At 39.4% G+C, this 18,937-nt stretch overlaps 1 protein-coding gene across 6 annotated transcripts in view; it reads right to left on the bottom strand.

The window, feature by feature from the left end:
• Positions 1 to 18,937, bottom strand: part of LOC120870319 (cytidine monophosphate-N-acetylneuraminic acid hydroxylase) — an 83,143-nt gene that overhangs the window by 11,990 nt on the left and 52,216 nt on the right. For all 6 annotated transcript variants that reach the window (XM_040249946.1, XM_040249945.1, XM_040249949.1 and 3 more), the window contains 5 exons: positions 15,293 to 15,440; positions 14,883 to 14,964; positions 14,013 to 14,150; positions 11,129 to 11,264; positions 3,520 to 3,660 (listed from right to left, as the gene is read on the bottom strand). In XM_040249946.1, coding sequence (XP_040105880.1) covers positions 3,520 to 3,660; positions 11,129 to 11,264; positions 14,013 to 14,150; positions 14,883 to 14,964; positions 15,293 to 15,440 — 645 coding nt within the window. The remainder of the gene's footprint in view (positions 1 to 3,519; positions 3,661 to 11,128; positions 11,265 to 14,012; positions 14,151 to 14,882; positions 14,965 to 15,292; positions 15,441 to 18,937) is intronic.

Genomic DNA, 18,937 nt, shown 5'->3' on the forward strand with positions numbered 1-18,937 from the left:
AGAGAAGCACTGGTTTTGGTAATAAATTACTTGTCAAATCCTAAAGTTTCTAACTTTTAAATGAATCGCAAATCTGCTTCCTCAACTCCTCTCCTCATCTCATTTTTTAGCCTCACTAATCTCTTGCTGGATAGAGCCTCAACCTCCCAGTTGGTCTTCCTGACCCCAGTTCTTCCCATGGTGGCCCCTTCCCCCAGGAAATGCTCTTCTGTAAACGGAAATGTGTTTTTTTTTTTTTAAAAAAAAAACAACGCAGTAATGTTCCTTCCTCACTTTATAACTTTCTCAAGCTCTCCTTACTCATAGGCAAATTCCTTGGACTGTTTTGCAAATTCTTTCCAGCCCTGGCCGGACACCCTGTCTCACCCTTTCCCTCCCCTTTCACTTACCGCCCCTATACTGGGGTGGATTTAACTTCATGAGGGAAGGACCTCTTCACAGCTGTTTGCCTGTACCTACTATGATGCCAGGTTTACAGAAGGAGCTCAGTAAGTCCTTTCTGAATGAATGGCATACTATTCACTTACTCAAAGTAAATACTAATACAACATTGTAAATCTACTATATTTCAACAGAAACATTTTTTTAGAAAACAAACAAACAAAAAAAGTATCTGCATTCTCCAAACTCATGACATTATTTGCACCTCCCTTCTCCAGCACGTGCCAGAATCGCGATATCTCTCGCTCTCTTAATTACTCTCTGAAACCTCCTCCTGTTTTCTAAGGCACAAATGCTTTCCTGGACACATTTACTGTTCTCTCCTGCCCATCCTCCCCTCACAAGAAGGCAGAGTTAAGCACTTAGTCTCCTTATATCCCTTACTCTGTGTGTTACAATTGAGAATCCAACAATAATCAACCCTCTTGTTACCCAGAATGCTTTGGTGTGACTCGATGATACAAATGCAGAGTCCTGGGCTCTGCCTCCTATCTACCTAATCAGAATCTTAGAGGGTGGAACCCAAGGAGCTGCAGTTATCCAAGTGACTGGAGTTATTCTGATGTGCTTTCAAGTTTGAGAATTATTACCATAGGATACCTCTGGGGAACTGGAGAGAGAGGATGGAGAATTCTGCAAATGCCAAACGCCAGACTCTTGAATGCCCTGCTAAAACCTGAAATAATTAAAAACTTCTCTCACCCCTGATCTAGAGGATACACACTGCTTTTACCCTTGAGATACTGGGGAGATTCTAAGGAATTTTAAGCAGGGAAGGGGACAGAGTTCTGCATTAAAAAAAAGTATTTTTGGCAGCAAGGCAGAGTAAGGACTTTCAAACTCCTTGCCTGTGATCCCAGTAAGAGTTCTATTTTGCATCAGGACTCCCACATGGGCACCTGTGAGACAAAAGTTTCCTGAAATAATACTATCCCTTGTTATATGTATTTGGGCAACATACTCCGGTCTATTTGATTTTACTCTATTACATTTTTTTTTTAATGCTAGTTGTGGTAACCATTGATTTCTCAACCCACCAGTGGACTGTGACCAGCACAGTTATCAGGATGTGCTGAAGAATGGATCAGAGGAGAGGCTCAGGGGCCACTGCAGGAATCTAGGTGAAAAATTGTGAGAAGCTAAATTAAAGTCACAATGGAAGAACTATAGTGATGTATTTGTAAGAGATTTATGCAGCAGAATTGATGAGATGTGGCAACCAGTTGGGTATGGGAGGTTACAAAAGGTTATAATCAGCTGGCTGCACCATTCATGCCAACTTTGCAAAGGGAAGGCCAAGAGAGGGGTGTGCTTTTGGTGTGTCCAGATTTCCAACACATTTAGTCCATTTCTAAGTAAAGGTGAGGAACTAACAGTTTCATTTGGCTCAAAACAAGTATTTGTAAGGGGCTTCCTAGTGGCACAGTGGTAAAGCATTCCCTGAGTTGGGAAGATCCTCCGGAGAAGGAACTAGCAACCCACTTCAGTATTCTTGCCTGAAAAATTCCATAGACAGAGGAACCTGGCAGGCTACAGTCCATGGTGCTGCAAAGAGTTAGACACGACAGAGCGACTGAGCCCACACGCAAGTATTTGAAAAGTCTCGGCCTGCGACATCATGGCGCACATTTCCTGACCGCACTCCCAGGGCACTGTCTCCTGTTCACATGCACTGCCTATGGAATTGGCAGTTGGGTAGACTGGTTCCACACAGGAAAAGGAGGACATCAAGGCGGTATGCTGTCACCCTGCTTATTTAACTTATATGCAGAGTACATCATGAGAAATGCTGGGCTGGAAGAAGCACAAGCTGGAATCAAGATTGCAGGGAGAAATATCAATAACCTCAGATATGCAGATGATACCACCCTGATGGCAGAAAGTGAAGAGGAACTCAAAAGCCTCTTGATGAAAGTGAAAGAGGAGAGTGAAAAAGTTGGTTTAAAGCTCAACATTCAGAAAACGAAGATCATGGCATCTGGTCCCATCACTTCATGGGAAATAGATGGAGAAACAGGGGAAACAGTGTCAGACTTTTTTTGAGGGGGGGCCTCCAAAATCACTGCAGATGGTGACTGCAGCCATGAAATTAAAAGACGCTTACTCCTTGGAAGGAAAGTTATGACCAACCTAGATAGCATATTCAAAAGCAGAGACATTACTTTGCCAACAAAGTTCCATCTAGTCAAGGTTATGGTTTTTCCAGTGGTCATGTATGGATGTGAGAATTGGACTATGAAGAAGGCTGAGCACCAAATAATTGCTGCTTTTGAACTGTGGTGTTGGAGAAGACTCTTGAGAGTCCCTTGGACTGCAAGGAGATCCAACCAGTCCATTCTAAAGGAGATCAGCCCTGGGTGTTCTTTGGAAGGAATGATGCTAAAGCTGAAACTCCGGTACTTTGGCCACCTCATGTGGAGAGTTGACTCATTGGAAAACATTCTGAGGCTGGGAGGGATTGGGAGCAGGAGGAAAAGGGGACAACAGAGGATGAGATGGCTGGATGGCATCACCAACTCAATGGATGTGAGTTTGAGTGAACTCCAGGAGATGGTGATGGACAGGGAGGCCTGGCGTGCTGTGATTCATGGGGTTGCAAAGAGTTGGACTGAGCGACTAAACTGAACTGAACTGAATGTTTATGCTCATATGAAAACTAACTCTCAGCCTCATTGTTTTTCACTTTGAGCTGTATCAAATATCCTTCAAAGAAAAAACTTCCTTACTCTTTATTTTCAAGGAAGGTTCTGAGGTGAGGAAAACACTTGGGTTAACTATTATATAGGATGAAAAAATTATTTATAGTACTGAGAAAAAAAATTCAATCTTTTATCCCCTAGATTTGAAAGATACTTATTTAATAGTTTTTTATTTGAAGGGTAAGAATTCTGTTTAGAAAAGTGATGTGTGGATATTAATTCATGACAAGTTTAGGATGCTACTCAAAACCTCCCAAACTTAGTATTCCTATGAATCGGGACCTACCAAGAGGCCATAAGTATATCCTTTATTTTCTCATAAAATTGAAAAAAAAATCCCTGAATCATTTATATTCTTTAGTAAGTATTTAAGCCAAACCTGTCTGTTGGATCCTTTAGCATCCTACCCAGATCAAGAGTGGCTCCAGGTCGCGGTGTCCATGTTAACACATCAGAATTTTTCTTGATAAGATTGTTGAGTTCATCTGGGTCATTTTTGATGTTTGTTTCCTTAATGTACCTGAGAAATAAAGACATTCCCATGTCAGAAAGCTTATTCTCAGTTGAAATTCCGATTAGAACAATGACAGAATTTTTATTTGTTTCTTCTTCATTCATACTTCCCAAGCCCCCTCTACTTACCTCAGGAAAAATAAAGACTATATTTGGGCTAATGTTCCTAATTAGGGAAGAGCTATTAGTCAAAGAAGGTTGCATTTATAGCTTGTTTTTAAGTAATAATCACATAGCAATTGGAATTGAAGTTAGACAGAGTGAAATTATTATAAAGAGCTGGGAATAGCATACTCATATTTAATTTTTCCCAGTTTTTTAAAAATTGAAGTATAGTTATTTATAATAGTGTGTTAGTTTCAGGTGTATAGAATATTGGCTTGTTTTAGTGTATTTAATATTAATTAAATGGTGGTGGTGGTGGTTTAGTCGCTAAGTTGTGTCTGACTCTTGCAACCTCATAGACTGTAGCCTGCCAGTCTCCTCTACCCATGGGATTCTCCAGGCAAGAATACTGGAGTGGGTTGCCATTTCCTTCTCCAGGGCATCTTCCCAACCCAGGAACTGAATCCAGGTCTGCTGCACTGCAGGCAGATTCTTTACTGGCTGAGCTATAAGGAAAGCCCTTTAATTAAATATATAGATGATTAAATATTATCTGGTATGTAAATGCTAAGCAAATAACATGAACTAATTGTTTTTATCTTTACAACCCACTAATGAGACACCACCCTTATGGGAGAAAGTGAAGAGGAACGAAAAAGCCTCTTGATGAGGGTGAAAGTGGAGAGTGAAAAAGTTGGCTTAAAGCTCAACATTCAGAAAACGAAGATCATGGCATCTGGTCCCATCACTTCATGGGAAATAGATGGGGAAACAGTGTCAGACTTTATTTTTGGGGCTCCAAAATCACTGCAGATGGTGACTGCAGCCATGAAATTAAAAGACGCTTACTCCTTGTAAGGAAAGTTATGACCAACCTAGATAGCATATTCAAAAGCAGAGACATTACTTTGCCAACAAAGGTGCATCTAGTTAAGGCTATGGTTTTTCCAGTGGTCATGTATGGATGTGAGAGTTGGACTGTGAAGAAGGCTGAGCACCGAAGAATTGATGCTTTTGAACTGTGGTGTTGGAGAAGACTCTTGAGAGTCCCTTGGACTGCAAGGAGATCCAACCAGTCCATTCTGAAGGAGATCAGCCCTGGGATTTCTTTGGAAGGAATGATGCTAAAGCTGAAACTCCAGTACTTTGGCCACCTCATGCGAAAAGTTGACTCATTGGAAAAGACCCTGATGCTGGGAGGGATTGGGGGCAGGAGGAGAAGGGGACGACAGAGGATGAGATGGCTGGATGGCATCACTGACTCGATGGACGTGAGTCTGAGTGAACTCTGGGAGTTAGTGATGGACAAGGAGGCCTGGCGTGCTGCGATTCATGGGGTCACAAAGAGTCAGACACGACTGAGCAACTGAACTGAACTAAATTAGATACCTGCCTTTATAACTCTCATTTTATACAGAAAGAGACTAAGGATCAGAGGGGCTGGGTGACTTGTCCCAGGTCAGCAGTGTCCATCCAGTGTTCTATTGCCAGAGCGGGGCTTGACCTTCCCAGGAGGTCACAAGGTGGAGCCTCTCCCCAACTTTAGGAGAAAGTCTGATCAATCTTTCCAACCTCTTCCACCATGTAAGGTTATATTAAAAAAGATAGGCATCTATGAACCAGGTAGCAGGCCCTCACTAGACACTAACTCTGCCAGCACCTTGATCTTAGACTTTCCAGTCTTCAGATGTGTGAGAAATAAATTTCTGTGTTTTATAAGCCCCCTCCCAAATAAGTCTTTCCATTCAAAACCATTAAAATCCACTGGTTAGAAAAGAGCACACACACATCCTCGGTCACAGCCCCTCCTGAGATCTAGTTTCTCATTGTGTTATTGATCAGAGCTGAGTATCTTCCCAAATTTAATTACAAACCACAGTCTTTCTGGGAAAGTTCTAAGTCATCAATTTCAATGTTACTTGGGAAGGTAATTGTGGTGGTGCTGGAGTCAAAAAAGAGAGATTCAGAGAAACAGGCTTTGTCACTGTACTTCATCAGACATGGGTGACCCAAGCATTTTTGTTAAAGGGAATTTTACTTTCTTGTACTACAGCTTGGTGACCTAGACTGGATAGATATTTTCAGCCAGATATACAAACATATGTAAGCACTGCAATTTCATAGCTCCAAGGTGACTTACATTATTTATGATCTTGGGATCAATTTTGCAGACATGAGTAATGATGTCTGTCCACCCAAAGATGTCTAACTACTTCCTTCCTGCACATGTGAATGTCCTTCCACTGGCACAGCCGTCAATTTGAAGCAGTGTCACCTCTTTGTCCCATCTTCTTCCTACCTCTCATCTCAAAATGATTCATTAACTGGTTTCCTTGCCTCCTGAGAAACATGACGCTATCAGATTACTCTTTCTAAAACACAATGTGTGGCATTCACAAAATTCTTTAACTTCTTTGTCTATCTCTAAAATAATAATAAAATGAATACACATCCAGATGCCACCCTCTGAGGGGTATTGTGAGTACCAAGGGTAACATCTGCCAACCACGAATACACAGAAGAATGGCTTGTAATCACTTTAAATGCCAGCATCATGTTAAGTGGTCAAGTGTCCTTTTGGTAAGAAACCATCATATCCATTTCTTCTCCAGGTTCTCACAATGCAACCTCCTTGATATTTCTAGAATCGGAATTCTCTTCTCAGTTGCCAATGTTTTTCATCAGTCCTTTCGAGATTGTTGTAATGATTTTCAAACTGGTCTCCAGGATCGACATTCCTATCTCCCTTCCCACCAGACACACAGCCTAACCTCCCTGGTGCACATCTGATCATGTCTCTGCTCATCAGACCCCTTTACCGGGTTCCTCATTCTCAAGGATAAATCCAAGTCATGTGGAGTGGCACACAGTGGTGTTCACTGTCTGGTTCCCTCCATTTCCTCCTCCCCGCTTCCTCAAACACGTGCCTCCGTCCCCTACACTGAACTGCAGTCAGTCATCTCAGCATCTTTCTATCTTTGTTGGTCAGGGTTTACTCATACCTCAAAACTTTGTTTCAATCGTCCCATCCATAGTTTCCAACAGTCATTTTCTGACTCCCACCTGTATCCCACTGCCTTCAGAATATGCATGTACTACAGCATTTATCATTCTACATCATCATTGTTTTTCTCTTCCAACTCTGAAGACAATCATTTCATCCCTGGTTCTCCAGCACCAAGAACATGCGGCTCAATAGATGAATGAATGAATGAGGAACAGTATTGATCAAAAGAAATTATTATTTAGCCTTAGACCAGTCTATCTGAAAATATTTGGAAGATGTGAGACAGCTACATAATATCAACAAGTAATAAAGGGAACACATCAGCAATAGGACATATTAATTGATAAAACACATGTAGATATGTCACCAGACAACATAGAACTTCAAAATGAAAGCAGTCAGGTTTTAATGATGAGACACATGAAGCCCAGAAAAGTAAAAAACAAAAAAAAAATTGGTCCTAATAAGTGGTAGTAGGGAAAAGCCTAAATTCTATGTACACTGTTTCTCCTATTGTACTCTGAAGCCTCAGTTGATGAGAAATTATGGTCAGTACTTAGAGGATTTTGCCATAAAAATGAATCTCAAGGACTACTTCTTTACTACCCGACAAGTTTACAGGTAAATGTACTCTGAGTAGAATGACACATGCATTCCCTGTCTGCTTATAGGAAGTCCCTGCCCTTTGTACACAAAATGCTCTCGTTACTGATCACAAAGGGGCTCTTCATGAAGCAGATGGCACTGGTGTTTGCTCATAAAGACACTTTTATCGTTAACGGCTGAGTAACTGTGTGATGAAATAGATGCTCTATATAACTGACAGAGTCTTGTAAAAAAATTACAATATCTATAAGATTTTAACACTTAAAATATTAAAGCTATGCTTCAAGATTTACTAAATGAATAAACTGTATATTTTGTTTCTTTCAAAGGGTTGTGACTCATATAAAATGTGCATATATTAAGATATGCGTGGTCTTACAAATATGATCTAAATAAACATATAGCTTTAATTAACATGGCTGAGGTGTTAAGAGTAATTGTTTAGGTTTTTTAATTTTTAAGATTACTTAGATCCAATTTTTGGACTGTTTGGGGTGATCAACTCTATGAATTTTAACATATGTGTAGATTTGTGCAACTACCATTGCAGTCAGGATACAGAGCAGTTCTCTCTGCTCTATATTCTGTTCTCTCAAAACTCCCTCTTGTTGGCCCATCAGTCAAACTCTCCCCTCAGCCCAGCCCTTGGCAACCATCAATCTGCTCTCCAACCAGTAGTTCTGCTTTTTCTGGAATGTCATGTAAGTGGAATCACACAGTTTGTAATCTTTTGAGGCCAACTTCTTTCACTTAGCATGATGCCTTTGAGATTTGTCTATGTTGCTGTGTATATCAACAGTTATCTATTTTTTGATTTGTCTATGTTGCTGTGTATATCAACAGCTATCTATTTCTTATTGCATTTATAGTGTGGATATACTATGGCTTGTTTATCCATTCACCTGTTGAAGGATATTTGAGTTGATCTGGTAATTATGAATAGAACTACTATTAATATTTGTGTGTAGTTTTTGTGTTCAATAAAAGTTTAGTTTCTCTAGGGTAATTACCCATGAATGGAACTTCTGGATTGTATGATAAATGTATATTTAAAGAAACAGTCAAACTGATTTCCAGATAGCTGTTTCATTTTGAATTCTCAACAGCAATGTCTGAGAAGTCTTATTGTTCTATATCTTTGTCATAATTGAATAGTGGTAATCTTTCATTACATTTTATTAATTTTCATTCTTATTTTATTAATTTTAATTATATTAAAATTTTATTAATTACTTTTATTACTTTTAATTATTTCATTGTGGTTTTAATCTGCATTCTCTAATGGCTAATGATACAGGCACATCATTTCTTATGCCTATTTGGTGAAGTATCTGTTTAAATATTTTGCCCATTTATTTTTTAGTTCTTTGCTTTCTTACACTGAATTTTTAAAGTTAATTATATATTTTAGACACAAATTGTCAATCAGCTATATGACTTGCAAACATTTTCTCACAGTCTGCAGTTTGTCATTTTACTCCCTTAGCAGTGTCTTTCACAGAGCAAATATTTTAATTTTGATAAAGCGCAATGTATTAAAATTTTCACTGAACTGATTGTGCTTTTGGTGTCATATCTAAGAAGACTTTGCTTAACCCAAGCTCATGAAGATTTTCTCCTATATCTTCCTCTGAAAGTTTCATAGTTCTCCATTTACATTTTTATTTATGACCCATTTAGACTTATTTTGGGGGATACAGTGTAGGGTTTACACTGAGGTTCATTTTTTGCACATGAATGTCCAATTGCTCAAATAACGTTCATTAAAAGGACTATCCTTTCCCCATTGAACTGTTTTTGTACCTTTGTCAAAAATCAAATGGCTATATGTAGGTGGATCTATTTTTAGATTCTGTTTCACTGCCCTACGTGTTTATCCCTTCATCAATATCATGCTGTCTTGATTTCTGTAGTTTTACAGTGAGTCTTACAATTGGGTAGTGTGGTTCCTCCACAAGTGTCCCTCTAGAGTCATTTTCCTTTTATCTGTATAACTTTCTTTGGCATTTCTCTTGAATGAGCTCTTCTTGTAATGAATTGTCTTAGTTTTCCTTTAATCTGGGAATGTTTTTATCTTACCTTCATTCTTGAAGGATATTTTCACTGGATATAGAGTCTATGTTGACCGTTCTTTTCCTTAAGCACTTCAAAAATACTATTTTACTACCTGCTAGTCTCCATAGTTGATGACTAGAAATCCAGTTACTTGAATTCTTCCATGAATACAATGCATTCTTTTTCTCTGCCCATATTTCTGTTTTTCCACAGATACAGACTGTCTCTCTACCTCTCTAAGCCACCTGGTCCATTCTTAAACTTTCAGGCAGAGATCCCTTTTGTGGGTCCCCTGCAAAAGTTATTTCCTTCTCACATTTTAGGTAATAGATTAAAACACTTCAAATGTCTATTATTTTATCTAATTCCTCTTCTCTGGTCAAGCCTTAGACCAAAAGGTCATCCCTAAGGATGCTTAACTTATCTGCCTTCAGACTATAAGGTTTGACATGAAACACATAACATGAAGCCAAATAAGGAAATCCTCTGGGTCTTTTTTTTTTTTAATTCAAGCTCAGAAGTACTTCCTCACCATCCTAACTTTAATACTTTCCAGTGTCATGTGGTAAATATTTCTATCAATTTTTACTTTTCCCTTGAGTGACCCATAGGTTAGAACATGAAAGTAATTGAATGACACACTGTTTCACCTTCTCCAGCAGACTCTCTCGATTGATCTTGGATATGCTTTCTCTTTATATCTTTTAACAGACGCTCATCACTGTCCAAGACAGTGTGGAGTACAAAATGTCACCACAGTCCAGTTCCTCAGTTCTTGGGTATTTTCATATAGTGTGATGTGTGAGAGCTGTAAATAGCAGCAAAATCTTTTTCTCTGCTCCTTTTCCCATTGCTTGAAGGACAGAAATGATGTTCAGCCAGAAGGCATAATAGTTGCTAAAATATTGAAATGGTTCAGTGCCATTTGGTTCAGAGCTGCTTCTCTGACTGTCCTTCTTGCTATTCCAGTCATCTGACCCTCCCCTGGGATCTCCTGGCCCTCTCTCATGACACCAAGCAATCAGAACAGATACCAGGTAATGCTGGATCAGGTCTGGAGACTCTGCTCCTCCAAACTTCATGTGACCATTAAAATGAAAACCTTCAAACATTCTCAAAGAAAACTCAGTGGCCTCCAAAAAATACACTTGAAAAATAAGATCTAGAAGTTATGCTGCTGCAAGAGAAACCCTTTCAGACACTCAAAAATGAAAATATAACTTGATAATGATACAGTCTCTATTCTGAGATATAATGTGGTATAGAGAAAAGAGCTCCAGAGCTAAGCATACCAGGATTCATTTCTTAACTCCACTGTTTCCAGCAGAGTGATCTGGGAAAATCTCTTAGCCCCTAAGTTTCAACCAACTTGAACAGACATAATGATACCTATCTTACAGTGTCATTGAGAAAACTAAATGACTTGATTAAATGCCCCAGTTCAATTTCTAGTGTATACTGAATACATATAACTTGCCTTTATCCTTTCCAGGATCCTTCTGGACAAAAATCTATCTGGATTAACTCTAGCTGCCTAGCATTGCTTTCATTCATGCTCTCCGTTCTCAGGCAGCTTGTTAAATAAACTCCAGATTCCTACCAATTATTCTCTCTCATTCCAAGTTGTATTTACAACTAAATCATTTATCCCAGAATACATTAACTCATGTGTAAATATGTTATACAAAATGTCCAGCCATACTTGTCTGATGGGTGGGATTCCACAAAATACCCAGCAAAGGGGCAATAAATTCGGGGTTGTAGGTCCTTCACCAGCCGAGCCTTGTAGTTCAGGAGTTTCTTCCTTTCTGTTTTAATGAACTGGGCTTTCCATTCCTCTGGAATGACAGGGTTTGGATTAGAGTCTCCTCTGTTCAGAAATCGGAGAAAAACAAAAGCTCTAGTAGAGAAATCTTTCAGGAGATAAAAATTGACAGCTGACACTCAGATGTAGACCAAAACTCTGTCATTAGTGGTTTTATTTTGCAAACTTCATTTGGTTACTAGGAAAACATTCCTGAACTAGCCAAAGACACTGAACCCTCTCCTTGTTTATGGCAATTCATGTGGACCTAGCTGAATACACAGCGTGGCACGTATAGTTGTACCTTGCATGCATGTACATTTTAAGAGCACTGTAATTCTTGTATTGCTTAATGCTCTTCTAACATGGAAATGGCTTTGCTATCTGGGTGGATTATAAATGCAAAGCACGTTACATTTGTTATACCTTGGTGGGTGTGCAGTGGTCAAGGGCCTGAATGTTGGAGTCAGGTAAGACTTAGGGTCAAAACGCAGCTCCACCACTTAAATTCTTTAAGTTTGTTTTCTCCTCTGTGAAATGGAATCATGATGCCTACCTCACAGTTTGTTCATTTGCTCATTCATTCATTTGCTCAATATTTATTGAGTACCTCCATGAGCCAAAATAGTTCAAGGCATGGAGAATATAATGATGAACAAGAAAAAGCAGTTCCTTGCTCTCATGGAGCAGTCATTCTAGTGAAAGATGCAAATAATACATAAGTAAATTAATTTATTTCAAACAGTGATGACCCAGGAAGAAAGTAAAATAGGACCATGGGCTAGAGAGTGGCTGGGGTGAGGAGGAGGGTATTAGACAGGGCAGTTAGTGAAGATGACTTGGAGTCACCGAATACAGACAAACATAGAAGAGGAATTGGCCACTGTATGGAGGTCAGGGGGTAATAGCACTTCAGGCAGTAGAAACAGCACATGCAAAGACCAGGGCATGGATGTACTTGGTGTATTGAGTCTGAGGAACAAAAAGCAGGCCAGTATGGGCTGACATTGGTTAAGCAAAGGGGATACAGACAGTAAAGGAAGTTGAGAATTTAGGCAGGGCCCAGAGCATGTGGGATACTGTGTCAGGGAACTGCTCCTACTCCTACTGCTATGAACATCTGTTGAACACAAAGAGACAGAAAAAAAATAAAAGTTATCCATAAGCTAGACCTGATCACTATTAACATTTAATTATTAACGTTCTGGTATATTCTGGACCTTCTTAAATATATGTGCACATGCAAACAGACACAGACACATAACCACATAAGAATGACATTCTGGGACTTCCCTGGTGGCTCAGTGGTAAAGAATCCTCCTGCTATCACAGGGGACACAGGTTTGATCCCTGGTCCAGGAAGATCCCACATGCTGTGGAGCAACTAAGTCTGTGTGCCATAACTACTGAGCCAGCACTCTAGAGCCCAAGAGCTACAGCTGCTGAGCCAAAGCACCGCAACTACTGAAGTCCCCATGCCTAGAGCCCATGCTCTGCAGTAAGAGAAGCCACCACAATGAGAAGCCCATGCACCGCAACTAGAGGGTAGCCCCAACTCACCACAACTAGAGAAAGCCCACGCACAGAAATGAAGACACAGCACAGCCAAAAATCAAATAAACAAATCTTAAAAAAAAGGATGGAATTCTGCTAGCTACCTTTAGTAGGTATATGTTGCTTCCCCAGTCACACTGATAACCCACTAAGGACAGCACCTCCCCTCTATGTCTCACATGGTGACACATTCTGGGAAGCAATGAATACAGCCTTAAGAGAAGAAAGGAACTGTACAAGGCTTTCTTCATATTGCAAGTAGGGCATTTCTGCCACATCATTAAACAGAGATTGCTTAGAAAACATATGCATTTATTAAGTGAACATATATTAAGCACTTTCAATGCTAGTACTGAGCAAAAGTGAGAACAAAATGTACCACTTACACACCCTCCCTCATCCCAAACCTAGCACTACACTTAGACCCAGAGCAGAAGCGCTTCTTCCTTGGATTGCACATTTTTTCTAGCTTTGACATATAACTGATGTGTAATTTTACATAAGTTTAAAGTACACACCACGGTGATTTCATTGCATGCATGCATGCATAATGATTACCACAATAAGGTTAGCTTATTACCTCCATCACCTCATTACCATTTTTCATGTGTTAGAACACATAAGATCTGCTCTTTTAGCAACTTTCAAGTATAGAGCACAATGCTGTTAACTATAGTCACTATGCTATACATCACATCTCCAGAACATATTCACCTTATAACTGGAAGTTTATACTCTTTGACCACTATTTGCTTATTTTTCCTGCTCCCTAGACCCCCATAACCCCATACTTTAGAGGGGCTTCCTTTGCCCCATCCCTCCCTGGTATGAGCATTCCACCAAGCCAAGGGCATATGCCTACCTCAAGGTGCCCACACTCTATTCTGAACCTCATACCAAGAGCATTTAAGCCTGGATTACCAATGTCAGACTCTTCCTGTTCTGCTCTATGGTCTACATCAGGAATCCAATTAATCCAAATGATTCTTTTTCTTGACTTATCCTGAGATGCTCCCTAATCCCCTTAGTGTTTCTTTCATGCCCCATCAGCACACTTTGAGCTGGGAACTTTAGTCTGTAATCGGTGATTTGCAAGTCTGGTTTCCCAGTAAGATTGTAAGCTTCTTGCAGGGAAGAACCATGTTTTAGTTATCTTTGTATTGATTTGCAAAGCATTTAGCAAAGTGCCATGCCTGCTCCCTGGCATCACTTTGAAATAAAGTATTACCAGTAAACTTTCCACCACTGAAAGTCATCGGAAAGCCTGATGCTCCTCCAGCAAAATCACTCATCATTAAATCAACGTTCATAGGCAGCCTTCCTCCATTGGGTCTGGTGCAATCCACTGTATTGAGTATTTTATGACCTGTGGAAAAATTACACTGCATAAATACTCAAGGTGAAATCTTGAACACCATAGTTTGAAATCCTAGGCCAACAAAATCAAACTCCTCCTGACCGATTCGGTTGGTTCTGGATGAGGATAATAATCTTGATTCCCTTCAAGATCAAAGATAGACTACTTTCCTTAGCCAACCATCTTTGATGTTGAGCTCAAATGATGCAGGGGGAAAAATAACTAAATCAACACAAATCTCTCAACCTTTTGGAAATTCTATTTAATGATTGTTGGAGTAAAGCCATGAAAAGCAGAAATGTATGATTACATTACATCATAATATGTCAATATGAAAGTAAAACACTTAATAAAGGCAGTTTTGAAGATGTTCAGTTCAGTTCAGTTCAGTCGCTCAGTCGTGTCTGACTCTTTGCAACCCCATGAACTGCAGTACACCAGGCCTCCCTGTCCATCACCTATAGGGGAAATATAGAGTATCTGTTCCCTTATGAAAAAAATCTTTGCACCTGTCACCACACAGAGTATGCTACTGCTAACTTTTACTCTGAGTGACAGATTTTCTGAGATTTTCTCAGTGACAGTCCATTTTCCTAAGACAGGGATAGAATATACTATATCTTACAGAAAATGAAGATGGAAGAAGAAGATGGAGGTAGGATGGAACTTTGGATAGCTATCATTATCCTTCCTACCAAGAGTATGTTTCATTTTTCATTGCTGATGAAAATAAGAGAATACCTTTGTATTCCACAATAATGCAAGTGTCCATTTCAGGATGAACGCCATCCATTAAGATCATGAATCGGAGATTTTCGTCTACCTGGAATTTAACAATAAAATCAACAACTGTTTATGTCAGTTTGGCTTTTTGTTCAATATTTGAGTTAATGATAATCTCTTCTAGAAAGAAATCCCTTTTATTCAGAATTGGATTTATTATCCAGTAAAGTCATGCCATTGATTTATGGAGAGAAAAGCCACCTTTTATTTTAGCTCAAAGAGAGATTTATACAGTAATACATACTTACATAGTACTACATATGGAAAAAGTAAGCCATTGTTTCTTCAGTATTAAAGCAACTACCTCATCTAAAGTTTATCCCCAGAAAGTATAACTGAAAAGTGTGGAAAAAACACTGATATCTGACCTGCTGCCATATTCCAAATGGCACTACAATGATATTAGTCAGCTGGACACCACTCTGATTCAGGTTCCAAAATACAGGTCTTTCTGTTTTTCCAACATAAATGGGGATGTCTGGTCTTCTCCCAGCAAGCTTCTTCAGTGTGGGGTAACTAGGATCAGAAAGATGGGAAGTTTGAAAGGTGAAAACACTGGACATCTAGTATAAGAGACAGTTTGCCCTCACACCAACACGCTGACCAAGAAGCAAGGAACGGAAAAACCAGACCCTCCCCAGAGTCCAAAAAACAGGGTTTTCCCTCAAGGTTGACTGTAACAATGAGGGGAATTTCCTAGCAGATTCCTCTTTACTGGGAAAGCATATCATATACCACAGCGTGTACATCAAACCAGGAGTGCAAATTCCATTTTCCACACTGATGCTGCTTTGAGCAAGGGTAGTTCTAACAGAAGGTACAAAGTGGCAAACTCATGCTGAAGAGGTTTCTGGTAGGTGAAGGTCTCCAGAATCTTCATTTTTTCTCACCTCTCAACCAGCAGCTCCCAATAAAAGAAAGGTCTTGGTCATAAAATGAGGAGAACCTGTGAATTGCCCATCAACCGTCAACAGATTGATAGCCACATAGTGGCATGTAGAATGAATGATTTGTCCTTAAGGATAGTTGGTTACCAGCTTGGCAGGACAGTAAAATTTAGTGTAGAAGAAAACAACATTTACCATTTGGAGTAATTCCAACTCAGTATACAATTAACCATCCAAGCACTTTTGAACATCTTCACTGATTTTCAACTCTCATTTCTGAGCATTCATTACATCAACAGATTATATAATACTGTGGGGTGTGGCAAAACATGAATAATAAACAAAAGGCTGTTTAGGTAACTATTATATATCAATCATGGTGTTAGGCATTTTCACTAGTATTTTATTTATGGTATTTTATTTCTCCTAACAACAACAACAAAAAGCTCTATGTTTTTGTTTGTTTTTGATAAATGAGGACACATACTCAGAAATATACGGCTAGCAAATAGTAAATTGGTATTCAAATTCAGGTTTTCTGATCCTAAACTTAGTGCTTCTTCTACTAGAAGGCAATTTCAACTTAAATGAATATGCTGTCTGGTTTAAGAACCAGACTTGTGCATAGAGTATAATATCAGGTGAAATAAGATATTTAATGATAAAAAAAAGATATTTAATGATAAGAAAAGCATAAACAAAATCAGCATATCAGCACTTATTAACTACATTTAATAACTACTCATTAACTAATATTCAAGTTCCAGACCTATATTAAATAAGTAGAATCTGGAGGGGAAAAAGTCAGTATGTTTTCTTCTTTAAAAACAAAGGCTTCTAAAAATCAAGGATTCTTTGAATAAGTCTTCAATCTCTGGGTTAACCACTTTAATCTCCTACTTTAAGGGACTTTAGGAGTTAGGATAGGTTATTCTAAAATCAGTGTTTATTGCTTTGTGATTTTTAAATTGTTGAAAATTCTCACTGGCATCTATAAATATTATTCATTATGACACTCATGTGTGCTGCTGCTAAGTGGTTTCAGTTGTAGCCTTCTTTTTGTGACCCTATGGACTGTGCCTGCCAGGCTCTTCTGTCCATGGGATTCTCCAAGCAAGAATACTGGAGTTGGTTGCCATGCCCTCCCCCAGGCGGTTTTCCAGACCCAGAGATCGAAACTGCACCTCTTACATCACCTACATTGGCAGGCGGGTACTTTACCACTAGCACCATCTGAGAAGCCCAATATAATACTTATATATTTACATAGCAAATCACATTTGCTTGACTAATGATTGTTTTCTAAAGTACACTGGGCTTTCCCCCTTGCTTCTCCCTTGGTGGCTCAGATGGTAAAAAATGCAGGAGACCGGGGTTTGATCCCTGGGAAGATCCCCTGGAGTAGGAAATAGCAAACTAGTCCAGTATTCTTGCCTGGAAAATTCCACGAACAGAGGAGCCTGCTGGGGTCACAGAGTCTGACACAACTGAGCAACTAACACACAGGACCATGGGCATTTTTTAACAGGTACTATAAAGCAATCACTTAGTTTATGTGATACTATTTTCTCTATACAACCTGCATAAAATTAGTTCCACATGGTGTTATTACACAATGCATGAATCCAGAACTTTCATAATTCTGCAGTTGTACATCTTTGGTTCCAGAAGCTTGCATGGATCAAAGGTATTACGCAGTCCATAGCAGATTTTTAATCTTAGCACAATATCCCAGCAAGTGATGTTCAGTTTTTGTGTATTGCAGGTAATTTGTTACTAAAGCAGCTAACTACTTAAGTTTTAGTTTCCTTAAAGAGAAAAGAGAGAACATATTCATGCCTTAGAGATCTCATATGCTTTCAATATACTTTCAATAGAAAAATCAAGGGGCTGGTCAACCAGCAAACGTACTTCCCCTCATCATGGACATTTCTATCAGAGTCTCCTTCATTTGAACTTTGTCACCTAAAGTCCCAGCAAAGAAAAATAAGGTGAAATTGCTTCATGTTAGAACAAGTGGGCAGGGCTATATGTTTACATTAGCACCTGAGAAGCTGTGACACAAACTTCTAAATAATGATGAAGAAGGAGGACCCTGAAATGAAGCCAGGGGTTGGAAATCTGACCATCTCTTCTGGTAACTTCATTTGCAAATGGCTGTGGTTTTATAAATTCAAGCTCCTCTTTCTCCTTCCTGTTGATGAGCTGGGTTAAGGAAGTTTCGGTTCCTATCCTTAGTATCACACAGCTGTGGTTTCAATAAAGGATGAAGTGAACTCAGGGTCCAAAAGGTGGGAGCTCGTTGTTGAAATGCTATGAATCAAGAGTTGGCAAACCACAGTGACCTGCTGCTATAATCTATGAATGCCTTTTACCTTTTTAAATGGTTGAGAAGGAAATCAAAAGAACAATCCTATCTGGTGATCCATGAAAACTTTATGATATTCACATGTCATTGTCCATAAATCAGATTTATTAGAAGACAATCAGGCTGACTGAGGACCATTTACGGCTGCTCTTGTACTACAACAGCTGAACTAAGTCACTGTAACACCAACCATATGGCTTGTAAAACCAAGAAGATGTACAACCTGTGTACTGTTCCCTGCCATAAAAGTTGAACTAAAAAAGGGAGTTGACATTGATGATCCTTAAACCTAGACTTTTACCAAGTAGCCTGAGGGTGGGAAGCGAGAGTATGGAGAGTTATTAACTCCTGTCTTCCTCCCACAATGGCCCTTTTTGCATTTGTAATGGTATAAAGCATGAAAATATCTTCCTTCATAGCTCAGTCAGTAAAGAATTTGCCTGCAAGGCAGGAGACCTGGGTTCAATTCCTCGGTGGGGAAGATCCCCTGGAGAAAGAAGTGGCAACCCATTCCAGATTCTTGCTTGGAGAATCCCATCAACAGAGGAGCTTGACAGGCTTGAGTCCATGGGGTCGCCAGAGTCAGACACGACTTAGCAACTAAACCACCAAAGCATGAAAACACTTTATACATTATGCTACACAAACATACACATTTATCCAAGTTAGTTCTCTTCTCATGAGCCTCACTGAGTTGGCCTCAAATCGAGCAGGGATCACAAAAGAACCTGAAAACCAGTGATGCCGTTACTGCAGCG

The sequence above is a fragment of the Oryx dammah genome, unplaced genomic scaffold, assembly GCF_014754425.2.
Source record: "Oryx dammah isolate SB20612 unplaced genomic scaffold, SCBI_Odam_1.1 HiC_scaffold_11, whole genome shotgun sequence".
NCBI lineage: Eukaryota > Metazoa > Chordata > Mammalia > Artiodactyla > Bovidae > Oryx > Oryx dammah.